The sequence below is a fragment of the Rissa tridactyla genome, chromosome 10 (assembly GCF_028500815.1).
Source record: "Rissa tridactyla isolate bRisTri1 chromosome 10, bRisTri1.patW.cur.20221130, whole genome shotgun sequence".
Taxonomy (NCBI): Eukaryota; Metazoa; Chordata; class Aves; order Charadriiformes; family Laridae; genus Rissa; species Rissa tridactyla.
The window spans coordinates 8,592,463-8,616,199 of NC_071475.1; the positions used below are offsets into that span (position 1 = coordinate 8,592,463).

Below are 23,737 nucleotides of genomic sequence, written 5' to 3' on the forward strand. Positions count from 1 at the left end.
CCAGTGCGGTGACGTATCCGCACTGGGATGTGGGCTGTGCCGGGTGCTGAGAGCATCCCGATTGCTGCCCCACTCCCCTCCTTCCTGCTCCTCTTCCAGCCCCCTCCTCCTGCTTGCGGGCCGTCACTCGCTCCCCGAAATGACAGGACTGCAGCTTTTTCCCAGAACTGGATTTCTTTGCTGTCAAGCCCGAGACTCCCCAGGCACGGCCCTCCCTCACCCCTCTTTGGGGACAGGTGGGTGGTAGATGGCCTGGTTCATGCAGTTCCTGACCGCTTTGCAATTTGAGGCTAAACACAGCAACCAAGCGGGGCTCTGCCGACTTGCACAAACCCTCCTTGCGCTATAGCAACAAGTCATTTTCTACTATCCCTCCCTCCCTCGGGTTCTCTTGTGATCCAGCAGAATTATTTGCTTTACGCTGTAAATTCACACTCCTTCTGTGCTACTTTTACTTTTCAGGACCATTCCTGAAGAGAAGAAAAACCAAACCTATCTGGGGTGACTCGCAGAGAGGCAGGAGGTGAGCTGTCGGGAGGGAAGCCATCCTGCCCTTCGCTTCCAACGGCACAGATGTTGTTCAGTCCCTCACATTAATCATGGATTTGACATCCCACAGGTGGAAAGGTCCTTTTATTTGGTTTGGGTTTTTTTTTTTTTTTTTTAAAGGCTGCTTTATTGTCTCTTCTCATTAGGGGAAAAGAAAATAGCCTTTTTCTTCCCATTTCACAGGACTGAAACCTGCTGATAAATAGGGAGGGTGAGATACTGAGAACAGCAGACTACCAGTGGTTGTGGCGGGGTGGTTGTTCGATTCAGGCATAGGTTAGGTAGCTGCTCTAAGGGAAAATTCAGAAAAGCATGTCTATAGTCCCTGACATGCCAGAAACGGTTTCTCTTCTGGCCACAAATTTTTTTCAGGTTCTACATTTGTGCTATTTTCACCTGCCGGAGATAGCAGTTCTTTGGCTAAGGCAAACAGCCCAGGACCTACTTGCTGTCTAAAGCTTCCAATACTCCCAATTTAAATACTTCTGTACTTTTGGGCTCTTGAAAGGCCATTAGGAATGATCAAATGGCAAAAAAGCCGTTAGTGAAGTGTGAATGCGAGTCATACCTGGAAAGCTTCACATACCACTTGCACAAGGTGGAGGAAAGCTGATGAAGAGAGGGATATTATCAGCTTATCTCGGGCACCTAAGGAAGGCAGCCTCTCCCGGGGCGGGCAGCTCCCAGGGGTTATTCCAGGTGAGCTACTCACCAGCGCAAGGCACAGCCGCTGCCTTGTCCACCTGGAGCGGGATGAAGCTGTAGGTGTTGAGAGGAGCTGTTGGAAGGGCTTGAAGACGCCCCACTTTGTTCAATTCAGTGAGCTGAACTTAGGAACATCTCTAAAAAAAATGTATCTGAAGGACAGCATCTCTACATTGAGGGTGTTCAGCCTGGAGAAAAGGAGGCTGAGGGGAGACCTTCTCGCTCTCTACAGCTCCCCAAAAGGAGGAGGTAGCGAGGTGGGGGTCGGTCTCTTCTCCCAGGTAACAAGGGATAGGATGAGAGGAAATGGCCTCAGGTTGTGCCAGGGAAGGTTTAGAATGGATATTAGGAAAAAATTCTTCACTGAAAGAGTTATTAAGCATTGGAACAGGCTGCCCAGAGAAGTGGTTGAGTCACCATCCCTGGAGGTATTTAAAAGACACGCAGACATGGTGCAGAGGGACATGGTTTAGTGGTAGCTTGGTATTGTTGGGTTAACGGTTGGACTTGATGATCTTAAAGGTCTCTTCCAAACATGATTCTATGATTTTGTTCTATGATTTGCCCCACCTGGATGCGGACAGAAGCTGAAGCGAGAGTCAGCAGAGCGGGCTGTTGTCACGCCCTTGGATGAGGTTTCCTTGGATCAGCTGTACCACTGATGCGGGTGGGTTGTCCTCCAAGGCACCTGGATTTGCAGAGACCTGGTCTGCTCAGGGATCCCCTGTGAAGAGAGCAGTGAAGGAGAGAGGAAGATGGCAAAGTCTTTCAGCAGCCGAGCCCCAGCGCGGACGGGAAGAAAGGCCACTGGCTTCTGCTCTCACGGGGCAAGGCTTAGGCTCCCCGTGTTATTCCCTACCACTGCCAGGAAGCAAACCTTCACGAATGCTGCTGAACCACTCCTTCCACCAGCCTGGCCCGCACCATACGCGGTTTATTATTTCAGAGCTCAGTTATTTGCCGGTTCAGCTGATGCGGGTATGTTTTATCCGTAGCTGCAGTTTCTCAAGCGGGGCTAGATTGCCACCAGCGGGTACGTGTTTGTTCTCGCCAAGCTCCGGCAAGGTGCCAGCCTCAGGGGCAAGTGCACGGCTGCGTGCTCCCGACGCCACAAATCCAACCCCTGCTCCAAGGGGCTGCTCAAATCTGGGACCTGCAGTTGAGACACCTTCATCTGGGGAGCCCAAGCTATGCGTGAGGCCAGAGCTCCAGCCTCTGGCAGCATCTGGTACCTGCTTGCATCCTTTGCTGCAGCGGCTTCGCTCACACCTGCTGGGGGGGTTACACAGGCCTGGGAGCAAATAAGCCCCGGCTCGTATTTGCCGGTCAGGAAGAGCTTTAGTGCAGGGCTGCCTGCACGGCGGCTCACCTGGACACATTTGCTCTTCCCAGTGCGCAGGGAGCCATCCCTGCTTCCCTGCTACCGTGAGTGGGAGCAATTAAAGCATTTCACAGCAATATACTCCTTTCTGCGGGGGGGGGGGGGTGGGGGGCAGGGGGAGGAGGCAGGCTGGTGAGGAGCTTCAAAGAGAAAGGTCATCAAGGCAGCGAGGATGGATTAGTAAAGGACAATGCAGCAAAGACCTGATTAATTTAATTGCACATCTGAAATGTAGTCACAGATTAAAGAAGGATGAAGAAATTATAAGCGTATGAATGGAGCCAAGTCATGATTTTAAGGGAGAAAATACGCAGAGCCCTGCCTCCCCCTGCACGCTCTGCCCTACATACAAAGGGGTTTGTATTCGGGGATTACTCCAGACTTCTGGCTCTTCTTCTCACGCCGTCTTCTCAGAGATGGAGACACCGACTGCCAACAAACGTTGAAGTAGCTGCAGGTTGATATCACTGCGGGCAGCTCAGGTTGAGCAGGAGCATGGCATGTGCCTGGGCCTGCAAGGAGATGTAACGTGGGAACCATTTGGGCTCTTACACTCCCAGCAGAACCGAGGTTGGAACTGGATTGGTGTGCATGGCCTCAGCCTCTGCACTTTCATATCCAGCCACTGCCTTGAAGGACCTGAATCAGCTTCACAAAGGAGAAATGCATTTCTACCTTCCCTCGCCTTCAAATGGTACCTACATCAGATCTCCCTGTACTTACAGTCAACAGATCATGTCTCCAAACACTTCAGAAATAATATTTATAACTAGAGAGAGGCAGAAGTAATTTAATGGAAAATTTCACTGGTTTGTTGTATTGTTTTTTGTTGGTTTGTTTTTGTTTTTTTTTTTAATTGGAACAAACAAACCAAAAAACCCCCAGGAAATAAAATATAAAAAGCATATGGGTTAGGTCAAAACACTCTTCTCTTCTCGTTTTGATTTTTCAAAAACTGTGCCTTATGTTTGGTAATATAAAATAGCTGAAAAATTAAGCCAACTTTGAAGTGGGAACTCAGACTCTTCTGTGAAGGCCAAAAATAACTTCTTAGCATTCTTCATCGCGCTATTGCAAAGAGAGGTCAGAAACTTGTCAACTAAATCTGCTTCTGGAAGAAGCTACAATTCCGATTGCCTTGATTACTCCAGCACAGGCAAAAATACTTGGAAGATACTGGAGTGAGACTGACAGGCACCACTTCTGGCCATCGGCTCTTCCTCTTCCACAATGCAAAGCTGGAGAGCTGCCTCCAGGAATTTGTACCGCAAAGGGACTCATCCCTGCCCACTAAACAACCAACAGCTCCTAAGATTAGTGACTTCTGGGTGAACTCGAACGTATTTCGTAAAAGGACTTGATTTGAAGAGTTCTCGATTTGAAGAATTCAAGCGCTGGGAGAACTTACCACGTAGGCTGAGCTGCTTCAACTGTAAAGGACTCCTGGGTTGGGTTGAATTTCTGTGCCTTTGCCTGGCAGGTGGGAGAACTGTCTCGCCTCAACGCTGCTCCCCCGGCAGAAATGCTTTCTCGAAGACAGCCCTCAATCGTCTGTTTGGGAAGAGGAGTTGTGTTGGAAAGACCAAGTCTGGAAGGGCCTCAGTGGAAATTGATCTTTCAAGCCCAGACTGCCCTCCGTGGTCTTTTCTGCCTCTCCCCATTTTTCAACATGATTTTCAAAGCATGGCTGTGCGGGAGAAGAAGGTTTTCTAGCAAATGTCGTGATTTAAGACTATCTCATTAAAACGTGAGTTTGCAAGAGCCTTCAACAAAATGCATTTTATTTTTCTATAGAGGAAACAATGCCCATTATTGGGCAGAAGAGAACATTGAAGAGATCAAGCAGTCACCTCTGTCTCTGGAGCAATTAGTCCTGATCTGCTGTATAACGAGGCGGAAGAAGAGCGCTCTAATTTTCATATACCTAAGCATCAGAAGTGTTAAAATGACCCTTTCATTATACAGGGCTGGAAGGTTAAATATGATTCAGGGGCTGTGCTCAGACCCCCTGTTGCCTTAATTCCACAGCAGCCCACGTTTAATGTCTTTGTAATAATTTATTAAGGATAAATGATAGAAAAGACAGACATCTTTAAGAAAGTGGTCATTTAAACTAAGAATTAAGCATTTGAAATACTGCACGTTCCGTATTCTGCATCTGACTGTTTCAGACAGCATGAGAAAGGTATCCTCTCTCCTTTTGGCTTAAAAACATAGAAGATGAAAAAGGCTGGAGCTGCCAGCACTAAGAGATCTGCTGCATTTTCTGAGATGAAGCGAGAGGAACATAGAACATACGAAGGAGGACAGAAAAATGCAACTTCTTCACTCTTACCTGCTGCTTCTGGGGCAGGGGCGATGCAAGACTCTGGCTGCAGTTTGTCACTTGGTTGCCCTCCTGGGAGCCGGTCCCCACGTTTGCTTCCTTTTAACCCAGATTTCTTATACCTGAATTTTCTTGTATATTTCATACTATTTTTTCAAACTTAGAAAAGTTTGGTTTGGGGTTTTTTTTTTGTTTTTTTTTTTTTTAGATTTTTTTTAAATAGCACTGCTAGCTGTGTGGAGCAGGTCCAGCATGCCTGCTCATCCTTCAAGAACATTCGCAAAATGAACTGTTTGGCTCCCTTATCATCCCATGGCAAGGGATGTCCCCGGTGCATGGATGGCATCCGAGTAGCGCACGGGGCACCTCCGAGATGTGCTCGGGTATGTTTTGTACCTCGGGGCACTCCTCTCCCGGACAGAAACTGGCGGGGGCATCAGCCCATCCGACTGGCAGGACACGAGTTGTGCCACGGCCATTCTCCAAGATGGTCCCTGGTCCACAGACTCCAACATGGACTCGGGGCAGGGCTCCATATAACCAACATTATTGCCTTCCCTCCTTCCTTTTGCATGGGACAATCAAACAAGGAACCCAACGCTTGGAAATAAAGACCAGCACAGAAAGGCATGTTTACCATTCAATGTATTATTCCCTTGTGTACAAAGTATTTTGCCTCTATAATAGCACACAGGTATTGAAATACGATGGCAAATGCAGAAAGACCATACAAGACATGTCTTACGGGTCTTTTCATTTCCTTTTGAGTATAAGCAGAAAGAAAAGAAACACTGTACAGGAAAGTGCTTGCAAAAAAACCCCCAGTTTGTAGAAAAATAATGGCATTGATATACAGAACCCAGAGTTGTTTCCTGAACAAGAAATGCCTAATGTCTCTGGTCCTCAAAGTCTGTTCCTATTTAATGAAGACCACTAATGAACCACAGGATCAGTGCTCTATCATTTTTTTTTCCCTTATAGTTTCTTTAATATTTTTTTTAGGTTTCTCTTGCTCTGTTAATAGCTGCTATGAAACTATATTGTAGAAATGAACGCGTACAGGTCAAAATAATATTTCTTTTTATAAATAGCCATTCACTTCATTAGAGAAAATATAATAAGCCTGTACTTTCTAAGCACCACTGTTTCTTTCTAAACTTCATAGTGCAATTTTCCCTTTTCCCCTACAGAAGTTATACATAAGCAATTATCATTAAAAAAAAAAAAAAAATCACTGTTCCATTACTACTCCTTTCCCCTTTCCCTTTTTCCTCTTTCTCTTTCCCTTTTCCCCTTTCCCTTTTCCCTTTTTCTTTTCTTTCACCTGTGAAATGGTATTTTTGGCATTTTGCTCAGAACGGTAGAATTTACTACTGGTATGCATAGACACAAAAATAGTCTAAGATATGATCCTCTCTACTTACGTGCTATTAAGCCAAAAAACCCAAATGATGGGCAAGAGTCTCACTCTTTCCTCTACGTCGGAATGTTAATAAGAGCAGCAGAGGCACACACCGAAGAAGTGTCGAGCACCGGTTCTCGAGCTGCCGGGCTGTAAGGAGCCCTGCTCGCCTGCCAGACATCTCCCGGCTGATGTGAACGCACCGACCCCTGGCTGTTCAGGCAGACAGGTGTCGCTCTGAACGCCGAACACAGCCCGGCGCACACACACAGGTGATGAATCCAGGGATCGGATCGTTTATCACTATCGATCCGACTGTTTTGTAACAGACTGATGACACATCCCTTGGGGAGCTCTGCAAAAGACTCGCACCAGATCCTGAGGTTGCGTTTGTTAACTGTTGGCACCCAAAACTGCAAGACTTATCTGAAGTAGCAGACAAATCTCTTTAGTTTTCCAAACTGCTGGCAATTTTGTGCTGAAAAGCTTCCTTTCCTTGTACTTTGTGCTCCTGGCTGCCCCGATACGTAAGGCGAAAGGGCAGCATCTTCCTATTGCTAAGTAAAATTGTGGAGAAAGAGATAAGGGACATAGTCATAGACTACAAAAATAATCTGGTCACATCACCCCCGTTCAAACGTGCTACGAAGCTCTGCGAAGCCGTGGCGCGGCACAAGTGGCGGGCTATGTACAGGGGGGAGCCATCGCACAGCCGCCTTCGGCGCCTATGGGAGATGTCTCCTTAGTTTTTATATATATATATATATATATATATATATATATATATATATATATATATAAAAAGCCAAAGCTGGTTGTACACGGGATGGCGGATAGGCAAGGAGCGCAGATGCCTTACCAGGAAGATCCGAAGCAACACAGAAGTAGGCGTAAAGCAGCCTGTTTTTGAAGGGGGGGGGGGGGGGGCAGAGTTATCTCTAAGTACAGAGTGATCCTGTTGAAACCAGGCGGAGCCGGCGCTGAAGCCTCCCTTTGCAGATGGTCTGCGAGCGAGTAGGAAGCCGGGGAAACGCTGCAGGTGTCCGCAATGGGGTCCCCAGCCAAGAGGAAGGGGCGGCTTGGCTGGGCGTGCTGTCCCCATCCATCCCCTGCCGCAGCCCCCGCGGTCCTCACCGGCAGGGATAACACAGAGATAACACGGCAGGGATGCTTCAGGCTTCCCGCGGGGGTTCTGCGGTGCCGGCCGTAAGAAACGGCAGCGTTTCTCAGCACACAGCCCAGGGAAACATATGGCCTGATCAGCCTGTCTGGGATGAGTTAATACCCCGCTTCCAGATGGAGCCAGGAAGCACAGTGGCACATGCAATCAGGAGACAAATACGTGCTTTTTTTTTAAAAAGCAAGTTCTCTTCAGAGCCCTACAAAAATAAGGGGCTCAAGCTGAAGATCCATCTGCAGGAATTTGCCTAAACCTGGGATAAATCTTAATTGATTTGAATTGCCTGACCATTTTTTTTTTTTTTCTGCTTTCTTCCCTTTTTCACTGATAAAGGCACTGGGTTGACTAAAACTACAGAGCATTAATAAATATCACGTTAGCACCAAACCAGTGCTTTTAGCACTGGCCACAGAGGTCATGTGAAATTCAAAACATACCTAAAAGATAAAGATTGCTAATGCAACTAGCACTGTATTCATTGTCATGTTTTCCTTGAGTGCTGTCGGCCTAATCCCTAAAATAAAATTTAAGCACATCTTGTCTATTTTCCTTACATAAAGACAGATTGAAATGCCAAAAATACCCCTATGCAGATTGTGTAGCACCGTAGAGGGCCAAAGCAGCCCATAACTGAAGGAAAATTACTGATTGAAAGTAAACAACTGAATACAGTGACAATAAAGTATCACTTGTCATAATGCTACATATAATGTAGAGTACACAAAAATGCAGTGGTTTGACTGCAGGATTTAACAATAAAAAATAAAAATAGTAAAAGCAGCCTTAATATAATGATTTTACGTACAAAAATATTAAATCAAAATAAATAATTCCAAACATAAATATACTGTACATTAAGAATATGCGATCTATATACACACATAAACAGATTAAAAAAAGTGGAAGGCAGAGGTATTGCATCGCTATCCTTCATCCGTCTCCTCTCCGCTGGCCGCTCTCGGAGAACCTGGGACATACAGACAAGGTGCCCGTTAGAGTCAGATCATCGTCTTGGCCTCTGAAGCCTGTAACCAGAGAGATCGGCACAAGAGAGGAGCCAAAGCGTGTGGGGAGTGTGTTTCCAGTTGACAGCGTTATACTGGGTTACTGGTGTTACTGGGGGAAGTGAGGACTGGGAGCCCGGGATGCCATCGCTCCCCGGACGCCGTGTGGGGTGGGTGGCTGTCACCGACGCACTCAACGCACAAGTGCTTTTGCAAGCGTGGCCTGATCTGCTCCTTCAGGACGTTTTTTGGGAAGATTTCCCTTCGTGCAGAAGCAGCTGGGAACTCACCATCACTATAACACCTGAACATCGAGGCCCGTTCCAGACGATGGAGTACACTTCCCACAGTAACCGCCGCATTTTCCTACTACTTTGGTACCATCCTGCAGGCAAAATCAGAGATAACACCTCATGTCAGGGCTCAGGAACTCTACGCTGTGAAAGGGCCAGATCTGGGATCTTCTAGACAGGGTTTTTAATAGAAAATGTCTTGGAAGGAAAATAAATTATGCCTAAATCAATCTACAAAATCACCATTATATTTAAATGTATGCAAATGTAATTCCCTTTAGTGCTACCAGGTCAAATGGTGAACACAAATAAGAAAGGGTAGTTTTGATTTATTACATTGAGAGATGCCCAAGGAGAAGGCCATTTGGAGGGGTATCTCAAGGGTATCTGCTTTCTCCAGTGTGCCCCACAGTGAATAACTGTAATGAGCGTAAAACTTGGCTCATGCAAGAGCAAAACCCCATCTAGACAATAACAGCTCCCTGGTTGTGCCTGAGCATGTGAAGGGCACAAGGAAAATTTTAGGCCGTACCAAGAAACATCCCTTTGGAAGGGAAAGGCCTGGAGTGGGTCCAGATCCAAGACAAGAAGGAAAAAGGTGGAGAGAGTTGGGGATGTTCAGCCTGGAGAAGAGAAGGCTCCAGGGAGACCCTATAGCGGCCTTCCAGTACCTGAAGGGGCAATGGTTTTCAACTAGAGCAGGGCAGGTTTAGATTAGACATTAGGAAGAAGTTCTTTCCACTGAGGGTGGTGAGACACTGGCCCAGGTTGCCCAGAGAGGTGGTGGAGGCCCCATCCCTGGAGACATTCAAGGCCAGGCTTGATGAGGCTCTGAGCAACCTGATCTAGTTGAAGATGTCCCTGCTTACTGCGGGGGGGTTGGACTGAATGGCCTTTAAAGGTCCCTTCCAACCCAACACATTCTATGATTCTATGACTTGCTAAAGTGGCGTCCCCTCTCAGCTCTGCATTTCCACAGCCAGAAGAGACAAAAGGAGATGCGGAGTGGTCCTGGGGTTGGCCTGGTCACCAGGAGAGCCCAGCAAGTGTGGTGCAACTCCAGTCTGGAATTAGGAGATTCATCCATCTGGCCTTCCTTACCCACCTCTGCCGAGTCTTTCTCCTTTGGTCACTACAATGGACAGACAGTCCTTGAGGGGAATTCAACCCTCAGTTACCAGAAAACTGGACTTAAGTGCAGGACAAGCTTGAACCAAGCATTTATTTTTAAACGAGCTCCCTCCTGCCCTTGACACTATTGATCTGTGATTGCAGCAGGCTGCCATCATCTCTTCTCACTATGCCCTTCTGTCTTCTGCTCCTGTGGGCAATTACACCCTTGGAACAGCACGTGACAGATGCCACCGGGTGATGGAGGTAAGAGCTGTCTCAGACCCCTTGTCCCTTAAAGTTTAATTCTGCCAGCTGTGATGGTGTCTGCTCTCCACAACCCTAAAGTCGGCTGCCTGGGCTTCTCCTTTCGGAAGGGGAGAAGAATAGCAAAGCACCTGCCAGCACTAACATACAGGGGCTGTGCTGGTCCTCAGAATAGGATGCTGGAGGATGCTTTGCTGCAGCATGGTCGGACCAGTAGCATTTAATTTTCCCTTAAGAGCCCCAGCACTGATGAGGCTTGTGGGCTCAAGGGGGTCCCCAGAGCCAGGGAGACCTATAGCAGTATGGAAGAGGACATTTTGCAAATTGCTTTTTGTTAGATGATTACTGTGACCTCCTTAGGAGAGTTTTAACAGGGACAATCAAGATGACTCACATGAAGTAACAGCCAAAAAAGCGATCCCCGGAGCTCGGGTTACTCGGGTCTCTCCCAAAGAGATTGGGCTCTCCCAGCCCATTGGGAAGGTCCACATCCACCACACTATATCAGCCACATTTTAGGACCAGCTCCTACTCAGGGCACACTTGCCTGGCACCTGGACCCTCTCTGGCAGGTCCAGCCCTGCCCTGCAGCCCTGACCCCACGCATCCCGGTCCTGCCTGCCTGTGATCCAGTTCCCTGCCGGACTCCTCAGACAACTAATTAAGGATATGTCTGCCCCACAGCATGCAGCATTTTCAGCTTCACGGTTAAGCAGGCTCACTAATTAATTGCAATAACTTAAATCAAGTTAAACCTGATAGGCCCCCCCCCCATACAGTTACAGGCAACACTTCATTTCTGATGTCAGATGTTAGATTTTTCTTCATCTCTACTTGGAAGATGTTGCCATGGAAGACAACAATTAGAAAGTTCTCATGAGCAAGTATAATCATAATTAAAATTACAACTTACTGGGGATTTTTGAATTTCCGACACTGCGTAATTCCCTTGCGAGAGCCACTTTGCCGTTCCCGTTAAGGACAGGCCTGTCCCGTAAAGGTCTATGCTGAAGCGACCCTAAAAAACAAGCAGACGAGCCTGGTTACCCCAAAATACTGTGCTTTTGCCACCGTGTCACTTTTCTTGCCGGCAACGTTTTCCATTTTTTCCATTGCTCTGATAATGATTAGCACATACTGTACAAATCACAGCATGGCTCGGGTTAGGAATTTCCTTCTCGTTGGTGGCTGCAGAGAAGGAGGGGCTTTATCTTGGGTTTTCACTGCTTTTTCTCAGTTTTACACTGCTTTTTTTTTTTTTTTCTCGGTTTTACACTGCTTTTTCGCGGTTTGCCAGCTGAGGGCATTCTTGGCTTTCCCATGGCAAACTGCGGAGCCTGACGTGCTCCAGCAGCTGATGGGAAAGGTACCCCAGGGACGCGCCGCAGCGGCTCTCACTGCTCCCTCCTCAACTGGAGAGGGCACACTTCTCCTTGTTTTCCTTATTTTCCACTGGGCTTTGTTTTGGTTTTTTTTGTTTTTTTTTTTTTTCTCTCTTTTTCCCTCAGACTTCAGTAAAATCAAAACTCTTTCATTTGTTTATTTCTTAAAAACGTTCTTCACTTCATTCCAACCTGTCTCCAAATGCACAAAATGGACGGAAAATTAAGGGCTAGGTCTGCATCCAACGGGAATGCCTCCAGCCTTCCTCTTACCCCCACGGCAGACCCCAGCCCTGCCTGTTTGTGGACCCAAGGGAGGGATCCTTCGGCCACATCCCCAGGCTGACCCGCAGCCCAGCACGGTCGTGCGCTACCAGATGGCTGTTAGCTTTGCTCCCTGCACTTGCTGCCTTGGGAACGTTGATTTTCTGCAAGGAGCAAACTGTCCGGGTCAGGTGGATGGATATTAACATTCATGAGCCTTCCCGAGGTAAGAAGTCAATCCCTAAGCTGCTGAGCTGTGTGGAAAAGCGTCAGCTCCAAAAGTAGGGAGGGAAGAGATGGAGCCATTTGGCCTCTGCCGTCTGTTGCTGCAGCTCTTTGTGAGTAAGGTCCCCCCAATACCTTGGACTATCCAAACACAACATTTGTCGTCCCCCATCTCCACAAAAAACTAGGTGTGCTGGGGTTATAGAGCAAGCCACCTGTAGGACAGTGTTAATTAGTCTCCTAAAGACTTTCAAGAAAGCATATTTCTTCCAAGCAACTGGGCTAGATGTCCTGCATCGCCTCCCAAACCTACTGAAGATGGGACTTAGCCTGTGCCCAGCTCTGTGCTTTCATGGCTGGGCACATCGCGGTGCTGGGACAGCCTGGATTTGCCCTGATGCCCAAAGGCACTGTCTTTGTTTCATCACCTTTTTCCCAGCCCCAAAGTGGAGCGAGTGGTGGTCCCACTGGGCTGCCATGAAAATAAGCAGCAGGGCATGGGGATGGTGGGGCAGCAGCTGGCAGGTACCATGGTGGTCTCTGATTGCTGGGCTCCATCGGTCCAGTAGCAGAAACCCAACCTGTCCCTGCCCTGCAAAGGCTCTCCTGCCTCCTTCTTGGGAATCTCCCCCCTGGAGCTGGCTTGGCAGGAGTCCTGCTGTCTGTCTGCTGCCTTCTCCACCCAGAAGGGTTATCTCACCCATCTTCTTGCACCCCTGTTTCAGCGAATATAAGACTGTGGAGCACAGAGGCAGGGTCCCAGGGCATCCCGATGGCCTGACCCACTACTGCTCTCCATGCCCAGCACTTCCACCAAGCCCTGCCATGGACTGATCCCCCTACCTTCAACTACGCGTGCAAAATCCAGCCCTTCTCCCACAGCTTATTTCTTCTTCCTTTTCTCCTTTACTGCCGACTGTCTGAGGCCCTGGGGAGTGTCCCTTAGTCAGTCCCAACACTGGTCCGATAATAACCTGGCGTTTTCCCATATGGAAAACGGAGAGTGCTTTCTGCATGGACAAAAGGAAAAGTTTCCGACCACTGAGATGAGAATGTGACACTCACTGGAGTTGGGCTGACGTGATCAGCAGTAATTAATAGAGGGCCTGGACATAACAAATGGCACCAATTCCTCTGAAATGCTATTGTCAAATACCTGTGGGCATTTGGCTGCACTGTAGCAGTCCCCAGCAGTGGCAAAAGGAACAGGTCGTCCATCATGCGTCCGTGCGAACTGTAAATCGGTCGCTGTGGAGAACAGTTGGTGAATAACACGGAAAGAAAGATGGAGGGAGACAGACAAAATAAATGTAAACATGCTCTTCGCTAATGTTTAAATTCACTAAAGCTGGTTTCAAGCATTAATCTCGAAAGTCAAGACCTCATCTGTTGGATTTTTAATACTAAATCCCCAATTCATCCCACATGTGGCTCCCGGTATGTGAGCACTGAATTTAACAGTGTTCCAGCTTTCTGGCTGGAGCCAGAATTTAACAGCTCACACGCTCCACGCTTACAGCTCGGTTTTAGTACGTTGGTGATTTAGGACCTAGGTATAAATAACAGCCAAACTTGAACCCATGACTTGGGTTTTATTTCTCTATCAGAAAATGCCCCACTTTCAAGAAGGCCATGGGACCTCCTAAATCCCAATTTAAAAAAAAAAAAAAGGCAAACAGCCATCTCTGTGCTGTCCTGGCTGCCCAGCCCAGGGGTCGGGGTTTCAAAGGGAATTGGGATATTTTGCTCTGGAAGGATCTGAAGTAACCCAGACTCATTTAGATGGGGATGTGAGATAGCTCCTGCCTGACAGAGGTAGGTGCCCAGCTCCTTTTGAAATTCAAAGGGAGCTGGTATCAAATTCCCCCGAGAGCGGTTCCTTTGAGATCTTTACCTAGGAGCTTTTACAGACTATTAGTAGCTTTTTACAGATTGATAGACTGGGAGGAATCATGGCTTGAAAATTAAGTGATAAAAACCCCCTATCAGATAAAGTGTCATTTTACAAGGAAGGATTTTGATTTGCTAAAAAAATCTCTGCTGTTTTACTGTATGAACCCCCAACAATATGTTGTATTTTTAAAACATTTGCCAGAAACTGATAGCATCCCTGGGGTTGAGGGGACCGAAACCGTAACCTTATGGGATGCTGTGGGCTTTCTGGCAGCGGGATGGCTCCCAGGTCCCACGGATGAAAAGAGAGACAGGGTATCACTTATACTGCACAGCTACAGTCCCCTCCTCCCCGCAAATCCATGGCCCCAGCTCCATCACTCTCCACACAAGTTATTTCCCCATGGCCTGGCTCTGCAAAGAGCCACCTCCACCCCCACCCTAAGGAATCAGCATCCCTGACCCCACCGGAGACCCTGCACTGGTCCAGCTCCTCCCTGGTTAAGCTTTCTGTCTGAGTCCAGTCTGCAAATAGGAGATCAAATGAAATAAAATCCTTCAAAAAATACGCTGGCCTGCCGGGAGCACGCACATTTTCATTCTGCATAGCAGATGCACCAGCGACTATCTTAATATTTTCCCGTCTTACAGAGAAACAGCACGAGCATCTCTCATGTACTCAAGTTGCAGTCTCTAAGTGTAAAGCAGCCTTTAACAGGAATATTGCTCACTAGAGTACTACTACTTGCTTGTAGTTACAGCTATATTTGTGTAAAATAAACATATTTTTTTTTAATGGCAAGGCCCTGTTTTTACTCACTTATTATTTGCATAGTGTTCAGGTCCAGCCTTACTTTGCTGAAGGTGGAAAACCCAGCTGCTGTGTAATCTTTCCTACACTGGCAGTCTTCTCGTCTGCTCCCGTTATACGGACATTCAGTCGGGTTATGCAATCTAAATCAAAAGAAAACCCTTTCTACTCATGACTGGAAAATATTGCCGTGGAAAACAAAAATATTGCGAAGCTCAGGATTAAGGGATTTCTTACCTGTATCCATACACTTCCGAAAAATTCTCTGCATCCCCATTTACAAGGGTCACATACTCCTTTGGGCTGTCAGTCTGCATCCCAGAGCAATACACCTGAGAGAGAGAACCCAGAATTTTGTCAGGTATCACGGGCAAAGGGATGGCCGAGAAAACCAAAGGCAGAAAATGCACAAGTGGAAGCGAAGAGCACACGCAGCGTCCTCTTGCACCTTTGGGAAATGCATTAACCATCAGTCTGTTGCTGAAATGCACCTTTAACGTCTTTCCTTTGACTTGAAGGAAATATTCTCCATCTTCAGCGACACCTTTGAGATTTTTAACGTCTTTGCAACTCCTCGGTAACTCGCCTGAAACAAAACAGAAATACTTGTAGTCACTGAGCAATGTACATCAAAAATTTCTTCTGTGAAGCATCTAAAGCATCAAAACACCTTGTTTATTTTTAAGAGGTGTCTCTGAAGTGCCTTAGTGCTCAGTTGGATGGCTCCGAATGCTTGGAACTACTGCACATCTCTAGGATTTTGATGGGAATAGATGCTGAAGCCACGAGAAAGGCAATGGGAGGCGCATATCTGCAGACTTACAGTCATGGACGTTGTGGCATGCCCTCCTCTCTTCGGGCTTCAGATCCGCATGGCACAAGCTGCTGACCTGGTCATTGTTCGTCAAACACTGCACCGACCGGTGCATGACTCCAACTCCACAGGTGACGGAGCACTGCAAGACAGAAGCAGAGATTTGTATTTTACCCCAAGGGTTTCTGGGCTCCAGGGGACCAGAGGCAGCCCATTTCCCTCCTATCAAGAGACAGCAGCAAAGGCCTCAATCCTGCAAAGTGTTCAAACGCAGGCGTCATTTTAATCAAACAAATAATCCCTTTGATTATTAACCACTTCATTATTATCATCACCACTATTTCAAGAAGAGTACAGAACTTCGCTTAGCACTGAAACACTTTACAGGATAAGGCACTATTGGTTAAGATGAACCACGCGCACACGTAAAATTGTTTATTTTTCACACTAGGAAGAGAGAAATGTTCACCAGAATGCCTGAATAGTAGAAGTCCTCTTCTGGTGGCTTGGAGACATTGCTTGGGTCACTGACAGGGTCCTCTGAACAAACATGACATGGGTTGTTGTTTTCTATCCAAATTGCACCAAACCAAAGTCTCCGAACCCTTGCTGCCCTCACCCTCTGGAAAAATGGCTATATCTGTGCAAACACTGGGTAATACTCAAACAGCCTAAATCAAGGTCAATCTTAAGGATGAAATTGCACAAGTTACTGGAGCTACTGAGCAGCAGCTCATCCGGGCTTGCTGCTGCTGAGCATGGGCAAGGGGAGGTGGGAGCATCTTGTTCCCCCTCTGCAACTTGTTCTTTCAGTACTTGAGAACCGAAAACCCGTTCTCAAGTGGTACTCTTTCTACAGGTACCAGGTTAGGCTGCTAAGGAAATGAGGATGCTCATCTGTTTAGAAATGCTTAGTGTAAAGGAGTGCACCATGAAGGAGATGGTCTTCAACAGCTCATGGTATTTGCAACTCGGTGTTTACGCTGTATCTGGTCCAAATCCATAAAACTTAACTAAGGAGCTGAGGAGGACTCTCCGTGTCCATCAAAGGTGATGGTATTTTACATTATCTTACATTAAATCCCTTTGAAAATCAGACACGAGAAGGGTCATGGCACTTTGTAGTCACTGGGAGATTCAGCAGCCCTAAGCGAGGAGAAAGGTCTTGCTCTCTGAAATGGATACTCTTTGCAATGAAGCTCTATTAATGAGCTGGACATTTTGCACTGAAATTCTGGGGGAGAATACCGATTAATTGAGGCTGAGCTCTTTGGTGTAGCTTCTCTGCCCTGACTTCCAGGGAGGATCTGAGGCTTCTTATGGGGCAGGAGGAACTTAGGTTTCAAACGGCTCTGCCATTTACTGTGACAACTTCCACTACATTTTGCTTGACTTGACCCTCGTTGCCTTGTAAAGGTCCGACAAATTCCTACAAATGCCTGAGCTGGGTTAATAAATCAAATTTATGGGAGAAACATCACATTTCAAAGAATGTCAGAAGCAGCCCAAAGAAGTGAAATGTTATCACCTTAACTAAAATTCAACCTTGTAGTTCAGGCTCCAGAAAAGGCTGAACACAAATAACTTTAGCAGAAGGCAAAGTTTTTTTCCCCTGCCCTGTCCCAGCATTTGTAAGAAGGAAGTGGGGGCGGGGGGGAGGTGGGAAGAAAAAGAAAGAAAAATCCTTTTAAGGCTAAAATTACCAGTGTTTTAGCCTATCGGTGGTACCCAAGTCTTGCTCACGCACATGGACAAGTGGGATCAAGCCCAGCTGCCAACCTCCTATCACTCCCTCTACTCTAGCACAAGGCAGTTAAAAAACCCTGGTTTTCTGGCAATAACCCCACTTCCTGAGTAAGCACGCAGCATGCCTCTCAACACTGCCGCAAATTTTGGCTACAATCTAATTTTCACGGAGATTGTGACTCCACTCGTGGCTGCTGGGACTCCCCCATACGATGGCGTTCGGTCTGGAGCAGGAGCCCTACGCACACCGGGGCTGCCGATGCACGAGGGTGTTCACTGTGTTAATTTATGCACCCCTCAAATGTTTCCCTTCCAAACCTTGGGACTGTGCCCCCCGTGTAAAGAATAAAAGTTTTTTTCCAATTTTTTCAGTGAAAAAATGAAGTTTGCCAAACTTACGCTTCCCCAGTTGCCGACGCGCCAGGACGCCGAGACGGGGCACTCCCCGAGGTAGCAGGGCTGGATGTTGGGCGGCTGCGTGCCAGGACAGTTGACCGTGTTCTGGTACCCGTACTCGTAGTGGTCCTTCCCGGTGTAAATCTCGCTGCAGGACACCAGGCGCTGCCTGTATCCCTTCCCACACGTGACGGAGCACTGCGGGCAGAGGAAACGCCTGTCAGCACCAAATGCTTCGGGAAGGCTGCCCGAAACGGGGAGGAAAAGCAAGTTTACCAGCTTTTAACACGGCAAGCTGCTCCAAGGGATCGCTAGTAACTATTTAAGCCAACAGTGAGTGTTGTGAGTGACTATAAGCAGGCTGGCGCCTGACACTGTCTTTGAGCACCCAGTTCCTCCCTGACCTGCTCTAGGAACCCCTGCTCCAGGTTGGCTCCTGAGCACAAGTTATCTGTCCCCAAGGGCAAAGAAAGGAGAAGAAGATCCTTGAGAACTCAAAAATGCTTCTATTATTTGGATTTTCTTTTTTCTCTTTTTTTTTCTTTTTTTTTTTTTTTGCCATGGGATGCGCAGAGAAAGAAAACGGCCAAGACTGATCCTGAGTTGCAAGTACTTGTCAGCAACTGGAAGAAATGGAAGGTTTTCCCCTGGAATTAGAGGAGAAACGGTGTGTCTGCCCTCACTAAAAGGCTGAGGTGGAGCTGGAATGAGCTGAGCTCCAGCTCCACAAGCCCTTACTCACCTCCTCATCTTCATGGGCCCAAGTGCTCCCAGGGAGTGATGGGGGGTGGGAATGTGTAGAGGGTGTCTGGACAAGGGGCAGCCAGGGCTCCAGCTTCACGAGGACCCTGATATTTCTCTTAGGAAACTACCCAGGAGACCAGGCTGCTCCGAGAAATTCTCATCTCCCCACATTTCTCCCTCCTGCGCTATCTTGGGTGGCTTGTCTCTCCTCCCCCTCAATCCTTGCGTGTTTTCCTTTTTCCCTTTTCTTATTCTTTCTTTTTAATCAGTGCTGTGTCAGCAGCTGCCTTGTCATTTCCCTCTGCTGTTCCTCCAAGAGGAAAGTGATCCTTCACCCGCCGCAGAAGGAAATGGGCTGAGATTAGCCCGGGTCCTCCCGCGTGCAGCGCCTGCCGCAAAGAAAACTCATCTATTTTCCTTGCTGAGCCCTCTCCCAGCCGCGGGGGCAAACCTGCTGCCTTCGCTCACGGCAGGTCCTCGCTCCTGCCAAAGACGGCACCGAGGAAGGACATGTCCCCACAGTCACATCCAGGTTCGCCTTTCCCCCAGGATGCTCACCCACAGCGCGTGGGGCCACGGAGCTCCTCGTGAGGGGACGGGAATAAAACAAAATAAATAAATAAATAAATGAAATAAAATGGCACGGACCCAAAGAGGGTGCCTGCTGAACGCGATGTGCTTTGGAAGAAAACTGCCTCTAGATATTAGCTAGGAGTCTGAGCACGCTGGCGTTTAGTCTTTAATATCCTGGTATTCTCCCACAGCCCTGCGCCTTTCTCTCTAGCAGGGAAATTGCACACAGAAACGAAGCCCGAAAATAATAATTAAACCACGCAGCACTGCCCTGCCACTGTTGATTTGGGTTGCAATATCTCAGCGAGGCTGGTGGCCAGAGGAGGAGAGGGTGGCCTGGTCCCCGTGCGGGGACGGGGATGGGGACTCACCTCCGACCACTCCCCGGTGATCCAGACGTACTCGCAGGGCGGCAGCCCGCAGCTCTCGATTTCGGGGGGACGTTTGCTGGCGTCGCAGTAGCCGCTGTTCTGCACCTGCTTGTTCTCATCCACGCAGACCACCTTGCGGTACCGAGACGCCTCCCCACACGTCTTGATGCACTGTTTGCAAGAAACAACAGCTCATGCAACCCACGAGGGACTTCAGCAAATCAATCCGCATCTGCAAAGCGAGCGAGCCCTCCTCCCAGCATCCCCAGTGGGCCCATGGCTCTCTGCCCCATGCTGGCATCTCTCATTGGTATCACCTGGGGGCAAATTCGAGACCGGGGCCTCGCTGGGCCAGGCGCTGTGGGAGCATCCAGTGACATGTTTTCCCATCCAATGGAGGTACCAAGCCAAATCACAGGTGCAGGGAGAGAGGAGAACCCGAGGCAGCAGATGTTGGGATGGGGTGGACGTGGGGTCCAGCTGTGATGGGACCAAGAGATGCAGAGGTGGGCACGCCGGGCCAGGAGATGGGCCAAGGGGGAAAGAAAGGGACCAACCCCCATCATTTCAGCCCCTAGTGAATACAGCTGCCCGGAGAACGACAACCCAGCCATCCCCCATCCAAAATACACACCGTGGCACCCTTGGCTGTGGCTGGTGCTGGGGGGAGCCCCTTCCCCAGTCCCTGCCAGCACGACAGGGGGACACATCTCTGCAACCGCTGCAGCGGAGGGGACCCTCTGAGTTTATTCTGTTTTGAACACTGCCCTGCCTGATATTAAGAGCAACCCCTGCTAGCCGGGCACAACCGCTCCCCGGGGGCTTCTGGAGACTTTAAGGACTCGGTTCTTTCTCTGCTCATCTTGGGAAAACCAGCCCAACAGGGAGGCTGTGCTCCTGGGAGGGGTCTGTGCTCGGAGCGCGTCTTACAAAACGCACATAAAACAAAATCAATCAGCATAAGAGCAGCTGTCTGGGTAAACCCCCATTTTCTTGAAGTCATCGCCTGTAATGGACTTCTAACACTCAACTAAGTGGATTAACGAGGAGAAAAATGCATGAAAATAATCATTTTATATAATGTGCAGGAAATGTCTTCCCCCTAAGGAAAAGGATAAAACATTCAATCAGACCATCCCTATCTGCACAGAAACACCGTTTGAAGTCACCTAGGCTCGGAGGACTGTGCCAGTTTAATCTAGTTAGAGTCTCACCCTCCGAACATCATTTCCAGCCTCCCCGAAGCAGCTCCTGCTCTCCTGGCTGGCCCACAACCAGCAAGATCTTAGTGGGTTCATCTAGTTGTGAAACGCGGGCACTCTCAGGCCCCCATTTCTGTAATTAGCTGTCAGAACCAAGATTGCGAATTACGTGAGAACCCCGAGAAACCAGATCAACTCACGGCAGCAGCATCAAACTAGGAGAGCCGTGGTGAGCGCAACGTCATGTTCATCGTAACTATTTAGTAACCGAGCAAAGTGGAGGGGGGCGGGGAAGGAGAGGCAGCCCCACAAAGCAGCATTTATTCCGAAGGAATAACTTCGGAGCTCTTAGGCAACAGTCAACATTGCAAAATCCGCAGTCTGCCAAAAGACCCCAAGGGCTTCGTGTGCTTTCAACCTTATTTACTCTCTTCCTTTAAGTCCTTGGAGTGGAAGCTCCTTCTAGGTCTGTGCCGAAACGCAGCGATCCTAAGGGGGCTGGAGGAATTTGCTGGAGTGTGATTTCCCCAGAGAGCAAACAAACTGTGCTGTATTTGCCCTTCTCTGATATCCCCCTATTATATAAGTAAAATCTGAAAGGGGGTTATTGCATGGAATAAGGTGTCACTGGCACTCCAGCATCACGTAGCTTCCCTGAGTGGCACCTTTCAGGGGCCGTGCGGACCCCGACTTCCCTGCTCCCTCCTCACGAGGGACCCCCCAGCGCAGTGGGAAGCGGGGCCACAGGATGCTCAAAGCTCCCCTTGTCCCTGGTTGGGCGTACGCCAGCCCAGCACGTGGTCGCCAGCGCAGGGTGAGTCGTTCCAGCCCTCCACAGCTCACGGCCAACGGGGGCACCTTGCAAGGAGCGGGAAGAAACAAGGCTGATTTCATCTCCTCCCTTTAATGTATATTCAAGCCTGAATTTGGAAAGCACATTGTCTCACGCTTAATTTTAGGAGGGTGAACAATCTCTATGCCATCAATGCATCTTCTGACATTGGCCGTGAAGAGCTATCGTATCAAAAACCTATCCTCATTTGAAACCATTAGTCGCTGATGAGAGATTGACGCTCTCAGACACACGCCAGCCTGCTTTGGGTTTCTCTGCACATAACGGTTGTACGGCCAAATAAACCCAAGCCAGCTCTGTGTGTTTTGTCATCGTCAGTAAATTAACGTTTGATTATTTGTATTTTTGGGGATAACTGGCAATTAAATTAATCCCACTGAGTTATTAAATACGGCTCAAAGACAGTGAGACCGTCATAAAACAAATCAGAGAGAGACACTGCAGAGGTTCCAATCAGCCACCCCAAGGTTATAAAACATTATTCGCATAGAAAGTGGACAGTTCAGCTAGCATGAAAAGGCTATTTTTCATTTTAATATGGTGATAGATCTTGTATGAAATCCCATGTTCATGACTGATCTAAATCTCACATAAAACAGCAGGGCTGGGGGATAGCTGCCATTAATAGCAAGAGCTGAAAAACAGGTCAGGCATTTGACAATATTTGTCTCTTTTGCCTCATTTTCCAAATTTTGAACTGTTTTCCTGGCAGTTCAAATTAAGGCCCATTTCAAGCATTTCTGCAACTGTTTTAGAAGAGTAATAATTAAAAAAACCCCAAAGGCATTGCTTTGCGAAAGCATTCATTGTTTTGTTTTTTTTTTTTTTCCTCCCCTCAAATCAAAATCTGTCAGAGAGATGAAACAAAACTGCACACCACGAACACTTCAAACATGCCCCGGGTAACTCTGCAATCCAAATCAGGCGAGGATGGCACAATTTTCCCCCCAAACGGCAAATGTCAAAGGTTCAAGAATCGCATTGCAGCTTCCAGAGCCGTGCCTTGTCCTTCCACAGAGGTTCATATTGAGAAAAAAAATCCTTCTCTCTCCCTTTTTTTTTGTGGCCCTGGTCTGAGTTTTACTTTGACATTAGCAGGGCCCTTTCTATTGACTTTCTTCCCCCTGGTGCGGGCACTGAGAACAGCTAATTAACGGTAATACACCAACAGAGCAATAAACGGTTTCCAATAAGTTCCCTACTCCTTTTCATTGGCAAGACCAACTTTTTTCTAAACATCAACAGAAATGAACAATTAAAAAAAACCCCTCTCGACAGATTCCCTATAAAGATAAGAAATCAAGAACAAGACAGCGCTGGGATGTTATTTTACATCCCGCCTTTCATGTCGATTAGGGTTCATTGCTGTTCCCTGCTCAGAGAATACTAATGCAATCTGTGCCTCTTCACTATAAATAACGTGCAGCCAGTGCTTATGGCTGGGGAGAAGGTGCTATTACTTTTTTCCACCGGGTACGTCGGAACAAAACAAGAAGCGCTCAGGAGAAGAACTGCTTGGAGTCAGCCAAAGGGGCAAGCTCACATTGAGCATCTCCTGCACGTTTCTATTAGTGGTTAATTATGGGTGAGGAAACTTCCAGCCCATCCCCCTAGAGAAGCTCATCCCCGGGGAAGAAAAAATAAAAATCTCTGTAACACGTTAAAAATTTCCCCAGTGCAATGGGGAGCCCTGGAAAACTCAGGAGAACATCAGCATCTACCTCCCACCATGGGCTTGGCAGGGTGGGTGCAGGCAGGGGTCTCTAGCCACTGGTTTGAAAAGTTGCGAAAATAAGGGAAAGAGGGTGAAAGGATGGGGTCGGAGCGGAGGCTTTTCAGGGCTAATTACATCGTTGAGTAAGGACTGCAACTCCATGCTGCTTGGTGACCTACTTTGCCGCCTGTAAATTTATTAGCTGAAGAAATTTAAAAACGCTCTGTAAAAGCACAAGTTCATTGCAAGGAATTTGCTGGAGCCCCCTCAGCTTTTTTGACGTTTCTTTTCCAGGCTGGGGTGTTTCCGTCAGCTACCACTGCGTGCTCGGCTCGGCTTTGCCTCCTGCTGCTTCCCATCACACCTCGGCTCCCTGGCAGGTGGGAACGGGGCACGGTCCCCTCTGGCCTCTTGTACTTGTGGCCACTTTACATAAGATTATAAATCCATTATAACTTCCCAACACCACCAGGACAGGGGAAATGAAGCTAAACTGGTTGGTACCACCCCTGTCGGGCCGCAGTACCACAGC

General features: G+C 48.0%; 1 protein-coding gene across 5 annotated transcripts in view; it reads right to left on the bottom strand.

Moving 5' to 3' along the window:
• Positions 1-5,589: 5,589 nt before the first annotated feature.
• The window catches only part of ADAMTS9 (ADAM metallopeptidase with thrombospondin type 1 motif 9), an 87,387-nt gene continuing 69,239 nt past the window's right edge, over positions 5,590-23,737 (bottom strand). For 4 of the 5 annotated variants that reach the window (XM_054216096.1, XM_054216095.1, XM_054216098.1 and 1 more), the window contains 10 exons: positions 19,437-19,607; positions 17,752-17,946; positions 15,616-15,748; positions 15,284-15,378; positions 15,030-15,124; positions 14,802-14,935; positions 13,245-13,336; positions 11,131-11,235; positions 8,838-8,932; positions 5,590-8,510 (listed from right to left, as the gene is read on the bottom strand). In XM_054216096.1, coding sequence (XP_054072071.1) covers positions 8,843-8,932; positions 11,131-11,235; positions 13,245-13,336; positions 14,802-14,935; positions 15,030-15,124; positions 15,284-15,378; positions 15,616-15,748; positions 17,752-17,946; positions 19,437-19,607 — 1,110 coding nt within the window. In that variant the 3' untranslated portion in view covers positions 5,590-8,510; positions 8,838-8,842. Of the gene's footprint in view, positions 8,511-8,837; positions 8,933-11,130; positions 11,236-13,244; positions 13,337-14,801; positions 14,936-15,029; positions 15,125-15,283; positions 15,379-15,615; positions 15,749-17,751; positions 17,947-19,436; positions 19,608-23,737 lie in introns of those variants that run through there. The other variant, XR_008468683.1, reaches the window with a different exon arrangement.